Source organism: Jaculus jaculus, chromosome 14, assembly GCF_020740685.1.
Source record: "Jaculus jaculus isolate mJacJac1 chromosome 14, mJacJac1.mat.Y.cur, whole genome shotgun sequence".
Lineage (NCBI taxonomy): Eukaryota > Metazoa > Chordata > Mammalia > Rodentia > Dipodidae > Jaculus > Jaculus jaculus.
Genome location: NC_059115.1, coordinates 54,605,285 through 54,617,535, shown reverse-complemented (window position 1 = coordinate 54,617,535; position 12,251 = coordinate 54,605,285). Strand labels below are relative to the sequence as shown.

General features: G+C 38.3%; 1 protein-coding gene across 1 annotated transcript in view; it reads right to left on the bottom strand.

Annotated features, from left to right (window-relative positions):
* Positions 1 to 12,251, bottom strand: part of Ankrd31 (ankyrin repeat domain 31) — a 162,608-nt gene that overhangs the window by 101,469 nt on the left and 48,888 nt on the right. Inside the window, exon 8 of the mRNA XM_045133385.1 lies at positions 9,043 to 9,187. Coding sequence (XP_044989320.1) covers positions 9,043 to 9,187 — 145 coding nt within the window. The remainder of the gene's footprint in view (positions 1 to 9,042; positions 9,188 to 12,251) is intronic.

The following is a 12,251-nucleotide window of genomic DNA, read 5'->3' as shown; positions in this document are numbered from 1 at the left end:
AGAATAGCAAAGGACTTCATGAATAACGCACCAATAGCACAGCTAATTAAACAATCTCTCAACCAATACTATCTTATGAAACTTAAAAGCTTTTACACAAACACAAAATAAGAAGAGCCAGTAGATTACCCTACAGAATGAGAGAACATTTTTACCAGCTATACCACTGACAGAGGCCTAATATCTACACTCTACAAAGAACTCAAAAAAACTTAACAATAAAAAAATACCTTGAAAAAATGGGGTAGAGACTGAATAGGGAGTTGTCAGAGGAAGAAATACAAACAGTTAACACACACTTAAGAAAATGTTCAACATCCTGAACCATCAGGGAAATGCAAATTGAAACAACTAGGAGATTCCACCTTACTCCAGTAAGGATGGCAATCATTTAAAAAATCAATCAACAAATGTTGGCAAGGATGTGGTGAAAGAGTAACCCTCATTCACTACTGGTGGGAATTCTAACTTGTACAACCACTTTGGAAATCAATATGGAGATTCCTGAAAAATAAGAATATAGAGCTACTAACGACCCAGTTAGTTATTCCCTTACTGGACATTTTCCCTAAATGTTCCATGCTTCACTACAGAGATATCTGCTCAACTATGTTTATAGTTGCTCAATTCAAAATAGCTAAGAACTGAATCAACCCAGGTGCCCATCATTGGATGAATGGATAACAAAGTTGTAGTACATTTACACAATGGAATTCTGCTCAGCAGCAAGACACAATAATACAACAAACGTTGGGTTTGTGAGGAGGTGAATGGGGGCAGGGAGATAAACACGAAACTAAACCCAAAATTAACTGGTACCATAGAAACCGTTGCAGTCAGGTTCGCGTTGGTGGTAGAAATCATCCAACCAAGAACAGCTTGTGGGAAAAAGAGGTTTATTTTGGCTTATAGGCTTCAGGGGAGGCTCTAGGATGGCAGGGAAAGGATGGCATGTGCAGAGGGTGGACATCAATCCCTGGCCCACATCAGTGGACAAGAGGAACAGGAGAGTGTGCCAAACACTGGCATGGGGAAACTGGCTGTAACACCCATAAGCCTGCCCCCAACAGTACACTGCCTGCAGGAGGCATTAACTCCCAAATCTCCATCATCTGGGAACCTAGCATTCAGGACACCTAAGTTTGGGGGGACACCTGAATCAAACCACAACAGAAACCTTTCTCCTTGAAGGTAGACTAAAGATCTGACCTTCAACAGGAGTATGAGGGAATGCCCAAAAGGACAGCCCTGGAGAGGATGGGATGAAGTCTTAACCTTTAAAAACTTTGGCTCTGACCTGTAATTTGCAGTGTCAGACGTAAGTGCTACCCATATTCAGCTGTTGATTGGACACTTACGAGGCCCCCAGAACAAGACAGGCTACTGTCAATGCACTTGATCACCTACCTATGGTGGTTTGATTCAGGTGTCCCCCATAAACTTAGGTATTCTGCACGTTAGTCTCCCTAGCTGATGGCAACTGGAAATTAAAGCCTCCTGGAGGTAGTGTATTGTCGGGGACAGGCTTATAGGTGTTATAGCCAGTTTCCCCATGCCAGTGTTTGGCACACTCTCCTATTGCTATCGTCCACTCTACGTTGGCCAGGGGGTGATGTCCACACTCTACTCATGCCATAGTTTTCCCCTGGCATCATGGAGCTTTCCCTTGAGTCTATAAGGCAATATATACCCTTTTTCTCCCACAGGCTGCTCTTGGTCAGGTGATTTCTACTAGCAATGTGAACCTGGCTGCAACAATTATGTTAGTACCAAGGAGTGGGATTGCTGCTAGATACCTGACTGTGTAGCTTTGGCCTTTTGGAGCTTATTTTCAAGAGGAATGTGGAAGGATTTGAAACCTTGGCCTAAGAGATGCCTTGCAGTGCTATAAGTACAGCTTGATGGACTATTCTGGTCAGAGGTGAAATCCCTGAATGCAGTAAGAACTATGGACTGTGAGGTTTGGTTTGTGAGGGTCAGAAATAGCTTTGCCTGGACTAGGTTAGAGGCAGTTCGTGTGGGAAGCTTGCTGTTATGGCTGTGTCCTGAGAAGTTGTGCAGGGTTGTATTGCGTAGAAATGTACTGGTGTATGCAGAGGGATATGGAACAGAAATAAAATATTTACTTGAAACTTCTACCATTCAGCTGCAATTACATGAGAACAACTTTTGAGATTGGGCCAACTGTCCCATACTGGGACAACAGGAAAAATATAGACTCTCTGAAGGGGACTGAGTGTTCAAGGAGTGTCCTGTTCTTCAAAGTCTGCTTTATTTCCCCCAGGATTAACACATTAGCACCCCACCTGGTATTGTGGAGTATAAGAAATGCAGGAAAGAGAGGGTCATTGAGTTTGCAACATGGTCTTGTGTTTTGGAAATGGCCATGGGCAGTGTGAAGCAGGTTGGCTGGATGCCTGCATGGAGACCCCATGAGACCATGAGGATGAACCGTGGGTTGCAGGGGAGATGTCTGAACCATGTGATGGCTGCTGAGGAAAGCTGCTGGCCCTGATGAAGTTTTCCAGAACTGTGGGTGGCCTAGCTGGAGGGGTGGAATTGGAACTCCAAAGAATTGCTGGTTAAAATTATCGGACTTGGAGATTTTCACTGACTAGAGCTGTTGGATTTGAAGCTACAGAGTTTAATGTTTGCCCTGGTTGTTTTAAATCCTGTATTGGTTGAATATTTCTTTGCTATCCCCAGTGCCACCTTTTGCAGTGTGAATGTTTATTCTGTACCATTATGAGGTTTTTTTTTATGGGGGGGGGATTTTGGTATTATGGCTTAGTTAAAAGATATTGGACTACCAGGCATGGTGGTGCATACCTTTAATCCCACCACTTGGGAGGCAGAGGTAAGTGGATCACCATGAGTTTGAGGCCACCCTGAGACTACACAGTTAATTCCAGGTCATCATGGGCTACAGTGGGACCCTACCTTGAAAAAAAAAAAAAAAAGATCCTGGACTATAGGGATGTGTGAGTATCATTAGAATTGATTAAAAAAACTATGGGAACTTTTAAAGTTGGTCTGAATACATTGTATTTTATATCATGTATGGATATCAGTTTATGGGGGCCAGGGGTATAATGTGGTGGTTTGATTCAAGTGTCCCCCATAAACTTAGGTATTCTGAATGCTAGTCTTCCCAGCTGATGGCATCTGGAAATTAAAGCCTCCTAGAGGTGGTGTATTGTTGGGGGTGGGCTTATGGATGTTATAGCCAGTTTCCCCATGCCAGTGTTTGGCATATTCTCCTATTGTTATTGTCCACCTTATGTTGGCCAGGGTGTGATGTCCACCCTCTGCTCGTGCCATCATTTTCCCTACCATCATGGAGCTTCCCCCTCAAGCCTGTAAGCCAAAATAAACCTCTTTTTTCCCATAAGCTGCTCTTTCTTGGTTAGATGATTTCTACCAGCAATGTGAACCTGACTGTAACACCACCTGAGGTAAAAAGTAAGACCCTATTGCTAAAGACACCATATGCTGCTGACACAGAACATGGAGAGACCTGGCTGCAATCTGGAAGACAGCCAGAACCCAGACAGCCTGTCTAGTGCTGGAAAGTGCTACATGAGCTACTGGGGAAAAGTGACCAACAATGGTGTGAGGAAGTAGAGGATCTAAGTTTCTTAGGAACAACCAGCCTGACAAGAATTATATACACCAGTGGAATGGTAGCACACAGCCTTGGGTAACCAATGGCTTTCTAATTGGCTAAGAGATCCACTCAGTGGAAAGGATCCTATCTCTGGAACTGGAAACCAGGTCTGACTCCTACTGAGACAAAGATTATGCTCTCCAATCCTAAGCTCCTATTAGTCTTTGGCTTAATGAGGGCTACATCCATCCAACTCTCCCCAAATTAATAATGTTTATCCAATTTAATCCATGAGGACTTTTACTCTCCATTGGAGAATCTGTTTTACTTTTTTAGAAACTAGTGAGACCCAAGGAGATAAACCACCCCTCACATGTCAGTCAAGGTCAAGGAGAAACCACAGAAGAAGTAGGGAGACAGACAAGCAAGAGTGCTGCTTCCACGATGAGCTAGACAAGTAGTGCTAAAGTGAAGGAGACATGCTGAGGATACTCAACACATACCAAAGCAGAAATCCAGAGGTTCCTAAGAGCTCATCACTGAAGTAGACTTAAAACTCACCCACAAATGTTCAGAGAATTTTGTGGAAGAGGGGACAGTACGATTGTAAGAGGCACAGGTTGGGATTTCATGCCCCAAGGCATTGCCTCACCCCAATAACTGAGTGTTGCTCCTGCAATGCATTACCTATAACCCCATGGGGAACACCAACAACCCCACTGAGGAGGGCCCAATGCAGAATGGGAACAGGGAGGAGGGAAACAAGGGTACTAACACATGATGTATCCATACAAAATATGTTCTTAATGAAGATAGAAAAAAGATACTCCCTCCAGACATACAATGGCCTGGATATCCATGACCTCATAGTGCCTGACACCACCTACACAAGACCATCCATCATAAGAGGAGGAAAAGACCATGACATCAAAATAAAAGAGAGACTGATTGAGATGGGGAGGGGATATGATGGAGAATGGAATTTCAAAGGGGAAAGTGGGGGGGGGGAGGGTATTACCATGGGATACTTTTTTTTAAATATTTTTTTGTTCATTTTTTATTTATTTATTTGAGAGCTACAGACACAGAGAGAAAGACACATAGAGGGAGAGAGAGAGAATGGGCATGCCAGGGCTTCCAGCCACTGCAAACGAACTCCAGATGTGTGCGCCCCCTTGTGCATCTGGCTAACATGGGACCTGGGGAACTGAGCCTCGAACCGGGGTCCTTAGGCTTCACAGGCAAGCACTTAACCGCTAAGCCATCTCTCCAGCCTGGGATACTTTTTATAATCATGGAAAATGTTAATAAAAATTGAGAAAAATAAAAATAAAAAAATAAAAAAGGTAAAAATTTGTCTAGAAAAAAAATAGAAAAAAGAAAGCCGGGCATGGTGGCACACACCTTTAATCCCAGCACTCAGAAGGCAGAGGTAGGAGGATCACTGTGAGTTAGAGGCCACCTTAAGACTACATAGTGAATTCCAAGACAGCCTGGGTTAGAGAGAGACCCTAACTTGAAAAACCAAAAAAGAGAAAAGAAAATAGCTCCCAGTGGTCAGACTGTAGACTTCAAAAAGCCATAAATTGTATGCCTTGACAAGATTAGAGGTAATATTTAAAATCATGTAAATATTTTGTATTGAAATTGACACAATGTGAGTGTAATTAATAAATTTCCATATTTATTAGAAACTAAGTATTATCTGGAGAGATAATAACATTTCCACTTGGAAAGTAAAACAGATCTAACAAAATAACTAGTAATAAAGATAGGCACTGAGTTCAATATATTTTACTTTCCCACAGATACAGCCAGATATATGCTCTTTATTCAGTAGATTATGCTACCTACTTTTGTAAGGCAAAAAAGTCTTTCATAATTAAGCACATCATTACAGTTCCCACTAGGTTTGGTTGATAAAGCTGTAGTGTGAATGCTGCAGTCTCACTCAGGCAAGCCAACAGCATTGTGAATACACAGGAAAAACAAAATATAATTTGATTTAAAAGTATACATTGATATTTTGTAATTTATCATTTCTCTCTTATTGCCTCCTTTAAACACTGAATGTATAACTTTAGTTACCTAATATGCATTTATCCATAAAAGATAAAAACTTAGAAAAGTTTCTATGCATAGATAGAAAGCATTCAATGAATATTCAATAGAAAGAATAAATGTGAATTTTAGATGTGATACATAAAAAATAAATTTCCTTGAATATGAATTAGATATATAAAATATTTTAACAATACTGTGCTTAGAAAAATAAAGCAATTTAATTTATTCCTTGAAAAAGGTTTTCATGGTTACAATCATATTATCATTTATATAATGAAACCTACATCACTCAGTTACCTCATTCAGGTGAAGAAAGACAAACATAATATCCTGTCAAACAAAGTAAAGTGGTACATTCTCTGGAACTTAACTCTTGGTTTTCAATACTGATGCATCTGCTTATTGGTAGGTCAGCTTGGGAAAGTTTCTTAATGTCTCTGTCATATTAATATTCATAAGTGAAAGCCAGTAATAGCTACAGAGTTATTAAGATTAAATAATGAAGTCTGCATAGAGGTGAAGGTAGTCCTTGAACAAAGAAATCCCCATTATTTTCATTATTGCAGTTAATAGTTTTTCAAGAGTATGATGGCACCATGCCTTTCCAAAGTTTGGTTCTTAAATCAAAGAACATACAGGCAGGCATGGTTCCTAAGAGAATTTGGAAGGGACACAGGTTTTATTTCCTCTCAGTTTTAAGGCTCTACATTATCTAGTATAAACAACTGATTACACAGGTATGAATTATGAGGTGCAATGGACTTCTAAAGATGGTGGGATAGGAACATCAACAAGGAAACCTGGGGAAGAAGAGGTAAGATAACACACAATAACTCTCCAACCAAAAAGATAAGTAGCGAAAGGAATTATTAACCCATGTGAGATCCCTGCAGAGAAGCAGGAGGGAATCTAGGAGCTCCGGGCAAACACACAGTCAGCAAGGATAGGCTCCAGACAGTGGCCACTGGGAAGTGCTTTCTCTTGTTGGATCCTGCCTGAGCCAGCAAGAACAGAACTACTACTGGGAAGGGATTCTCCTACTCAAACCAGCCTTTCAAAAAACAAAAAAATTAACCAAAAACAGAAGACAACAGGGACCAACTGAATAGCTCCAGAACAACTTTTGACAGCTTTCCACAACCTCCAACCCCCCATATGCCAACACCAAATAATACCACTGGAGAACTTGGGACAGCAAGGGTTCTAAATTCTGAGGTGCTAAATTTTGGTTATTGGTAAATTTAGCTATATTCCTTTCACTCTGAGCTCACACCATATATCAAGAACACAATATTTCAGGTATGTTACATACATTAACTCACACTAAGATTCCCAAAGACACTTAAGTAGATGAGTAAGTACTAAAAGTCCAAAAATCAGATTTAAAAAAAAAAAAACAAAAACAAAAACATAGACAGGAGAGATGGCATAGCAATTAAGGAGCTTGCCTGTGAAGCCTAAGGATCCATGTTTGACACTCCAGGTCCCACATAAGCCAGACACAAAAAGGTGAAGCAAGCACAAGGTCACACATGCCCACTAGGTGGCACAAGCATCTGTTGTTCAATTTCAGTGACTGAGGCCCTGGTACGCCAATTCTCTCTCTCATTTTGTCTCTCTCTAAAATAAATATTATTTTTTTAAAAAAAACATGGATGATGACTTCCCCAATGCTATGTAAGTTTTAAGAATGAATCCCTATCCAATACCAAAGTGGATGTATTTTATTCTAAGATAGAAAACAAGCAAATATATTTCATATGAAAAAAGTTCTTTATTCCTTATTATTCTAATTCAAAACCTTTCAGGGGTGGGCATGTAGCAGATATAAAGTAAAAGAAATAAGTCAGTTGCCAAATGGCTCACAGATGAAGTACTGTGGATAAAGGCTAAGTAAAGCAGCATAAGAGGGACTTCAATGATTGCAGTGGTTCCAAAAATATGTCATTAAAATTAATCTTAGGTATTCTCTCTTCAAGTGGGGGTCCAGACTTAATAACTCACTTTTAGTAAAGAGAGCATGGCAAAAATTATGGTGTATTACCTCCAAAATTAAGTTATGAGAAGATGGAAGAACCATTACAAGGTTTTGAGCAAAGGAATGTTGTGATTTTACCAAAAAATCTAACAGCTACATTGAAGAATAAATTTAAAATTTGTCAGGAGTTTAGATTATTTTTAAATAGAACTTAAAATTTTTTATTTTTATTTGTTTGCAAGTAGAGAAAGACAGAGAGAATGGGCATACCAGGGCATCTAGCCATTGCAAACAAATTCTAGATGCATGTGCCCCTTTGTGCATCTGGCTTTATGTAAGTACTAAGGAATCAAACATGCCTCGTTAAGGTTTGCAGGCAAGTGCCATAACCACTGAGTCATCTTTCCAGCCCTTAAACAGAATTTTTATAGAATTTGAGTAACAACGGTTGGGCATGGCGGCGCATGCCTTTAATCCCAGCATTTGGGAGGCAGAGGAGGAGGATCACCATGAATTCGAGGCCACCCTAAGACTACATAGTGAATTCCATGTCAGCCTGGGCTAGAGTGAAACCCTACCTTGAAAAACAAAACAAACAAACAAAATAAGAATTTCAGTAACAAACACAAAATAATTTTGTAGTCCAACCTGACAATATAATGGATATCCATAAGAAAATCTTTTAAGGAATTCTAGTTTTACTCATTTAATAGGATAAAACCAATTATAATTTCTTTTTTATTTTGTCTTTTGTTTTTTCAAGGTAGGGTCTCACTCTAGCCCAGGCTGATCTAGATCTCACTCTGTAGTCCCAGGCTGGCTTCAAACTCATATCAATCCTCCTCCCTCCACCTACCAAGTGCTGAGATTAAAGGCATGCACCATTACACCCAATTATAACTTCTGTCACATTACATAAATAAATCAAAGAAGTGGTGAAGATAGAAAGATGGTATGTCAGTTAAAAGCACTTATTTGTAAAGCCTGCTGGCCTGGGTTCAATTCCTCAACTACCCATATAAAGCTGGATACAAAAGTGGTATGAGTGTCTGGCATTGCTTTGCATAGGCAAGAACCCTGGAACACCCACACTCCCCACCGCACACGAGGATTTACTCAAATTAATGAACAAGTAAATATTTTTAAAAAATAAATTTGTGAACTGTTTCTTAATTCTTAGCAATGTATAAACTTGGGAAAAAGAATTACCTTTCCTTTTTCCTTTAGAATATTTTATTTATACAGGGTTGCAAACAAGTCAATATGCTTTATTAAGAGAATGTAATGATATCATTGTAGTATTTTCTCAAAATTTCTGAGGAAAATTCATTTAACTTTCATAATTTTACTATTAATAAGTCTATCAATGTGTAACAGGGCAGTTTAATCTTACCTGATGTACGATGTTTTTTATGTCTACGAATGTATTTCTCAAGGAGATCTCTCATGCAAGAATCCTTGGCTTCATCCAAAGCACACTTTCCATTTTCATTTCTTAATAATGGATCAGCACCATTCAAGAGAAGTAACTCCACCACCTAGAGAAATATTGTCCAAGGAATGTAGCCAAGACAAAGGGTATATTATTATAGGTGTGTGCAGGCATAAAACGCAAAGCAACAGCAAATGTTTCTTTCCACAAACAGAATCTGGGATTATAAAATTTTTGCTCAATAAAAAGTAATTTTTACTACGTCAAAATTTGCTTATATAAAACTCCTTTCTCTTAAAAATACTAAGAGGAGAAAAAGAGAAAGAAAAAATATATGGAGAGAAGGAAAGAAAAAGCTGAGAAATAGGAAAAGGCATGACATAATGTAATGAGAATGATACTTGTCCTTTCCAGTCTTCCTTCTGAAGTACACATCATCATTCTAGTCATGAAACAGGAAGTAGATGAAAAGTTTCTTAAGACTAGAAGATGTGGGATCTTTGGGGAGTGCCAGCTAATGATTATAAGCTATTTTTAAGGAATAATAAAAATGTCCTAAAATAGGTGATAATGTTGGTTACCTAAGTCTTTAAATATAATAAAAGTAACTGAATTGTATACTTCTAAGTGAATTTTATAGTATATAAATTAAATATTAATAGCTATGATTTTAAAATTAATTATAGTGTTTTTTCCATATTTAATTTTTTTGCCCAAATTTTTACTTTAAAAACTTTCAAGCAGCAGGTGAGGAGATAAGTTCAGTCTATAAAGTGCTTGCCCCATAAGCATGAAAATCTGATTTGATCCCAGTACCCACATAAAAATGCCAGGCATGATGGCACACTTGTAATTCCAGCTCTGGGGAGGCAGAAACAGGAGGATCCCTAGAATTTGCTGGCTAACCAGTCTAGCCTAATTGGTGAGTTCCAGGTTAGTGAGTGTTCTTATCTTAAAAAAAAAAGATAGGTCGCAAGTGTTTCTGAAAAAGAATACTTGAGGGCTGGAGAGATGGCTTAGTAGTTAAGTACTTGCCTATGAAGCCTAAGGACCTCAGTTCAAGGCTCAATTCCCCAGGACCCACGTAAGCCAGTTGCACAAATTCATTTGCAGTGGCTGGAGGCCCTGGAGCTACTATTCTCTCTCTCTACCTATCTACCTATCTGCCTCTTTCTCTCTCTCTATCACTCTCAAATAAGTAAATAAATAAAACAAAAAGTAAAAAAAAAAAAAAAAAGAATACTTGAAGTTGTCCTCTAGCCTCCAATTTTTTTTTTTTTTTCTTTTTATAAGGTAAGGTTTTACTCTAGCCCAAGCTGACCTGGAACTCACTATGTAGTCTCAGGGTGGCCTCAAACTCATGGTAATCTTCCTACCTCTGCCTCCCAAGTGCTAGGATTAAAGGAGTGCACCACCATGCCAGGTTCTACACATTTTTAAAACTCTCAAACATACTGGGCTGAAGAGATGGCTTAGCAGTTGAGGAGTTTGCCTGCAAAGCCAAAGGATCCCCGTTCGACTTTCCAGGACCCAAGTAAGCCAGATGTACAAAGGGGCACATGCATCTGGAGTTCGTTTGCAGTGGCTGTTGGTCCTGGCACACCCATTCTCTCTCTCTCTCCCTCCCTCTCCCTCTTTCTCGCTCTCAAATAAATAAATAAGACAAAATATATTAAAAATAAAGTTTAAAAAACATATAAAAAGCTGAAACAAGAATATAATCTGCTAGATGAGGTAGGCATGCCTTTAGCACTAGGAAGGCAGAAGTAGGAGAATCACTGTGAGTTAAAGACCAACCTGGAACTACAGAGTGAGTTTCTGGTCAGCTTAGTCTAGAGTGAGATACTAGCTAAGGGGGGAAAAAAAAAAAAGAATAAAATGGAACACTACATATCCTTCACCTGAAGTCAACAATTGACATTTCTCCCCATATATATATGCATATATATCTATATACATGTAGGTTATGTGTGACTATACACAAATGTTTAAGCACAAAAATGACTAATATTATAAAAATGATTACAAATACAATGACATTTCATTTATGTAACTCCTAAGCACATTCTCTTATATGACCATAATATACTAAACAGCTGCTTAGCCTATAAACTATATTTACATAATAGCATCCAATATCTAGCTATATTCATGTCCCTAAATTGCTCAAAAATATGTTTTGAATGTTCCGAGAAATTAGTAACCAACCATCACTCACACATTCTCTTGCCATTTTTTCCTTTAATTATTCATGTTTATAGAGTCCAGGCCAATTTTTCATTTATAATATCCTGCATTATGGCTATGTTAATCAATTCTTTCTGGGAACATTTAACTTAATCCATTTATTTTCTGTGTTTTCTTAAACTGGATGTTAGATTGGCATAGCTTGGTAGATGTGATCTATATCTAATATTACTTTGGTCTTTTGCATTAAAGGAAAACAAGTAAGCCTTTGTATCTTCATTCATGAAAAGAGGTGAAGGTACACAGAATCGGCCCATGTTCATGTCATTCTATTGAATCAAGTACTTTTCCTTACTTTAGAATTAGTTTGGCTTCCTTGTATAAGAATCCAGGAATACAAAAACAAAATTATTTCAAGTACCTAACAATCTAACAATAACTATTCATTCTTCATGGGACATGCTTTAAGAATTAATTAAAAAACACTACTGACCCCTCTTCATTAGCACTTTCATTGTTAATAATAGTATTTTCACTATTAGTAGCAATCTTTTAAGTGGTTTATATAATAAGTAATTAACATATTAAGAAACAAGAATTAAGCTGGGTATGGTGGTGCACACCTTTAATCCCAGCACTTGGGAGGCAGAGGTAGGAGGGTTGCTGTGAGTTTGAGGCCACCCTGAGACTACACAGTGAATTCCAGGTCAGCCTGGATTAGAGTGAGACCCTACCTTGAAAAAAAAATGGCAAAAGGAAAAAGTTATACAAATTAAAATCAAAGTATAGATCTATGAAATAAGTATCAGTATACACAGATGACTTATTTTTCTTTCTAAAAATATTCATTTCAATTAAAATTGAAATCCAATAGTAATGACCATGTCTAGCATTTATATTTTGGTCTCTAAGTAGACTTTCCAATAAAATACAATCATTTGCAAAATAAGGGATGAAACAAGCTAATCAACTTCACAAGATAA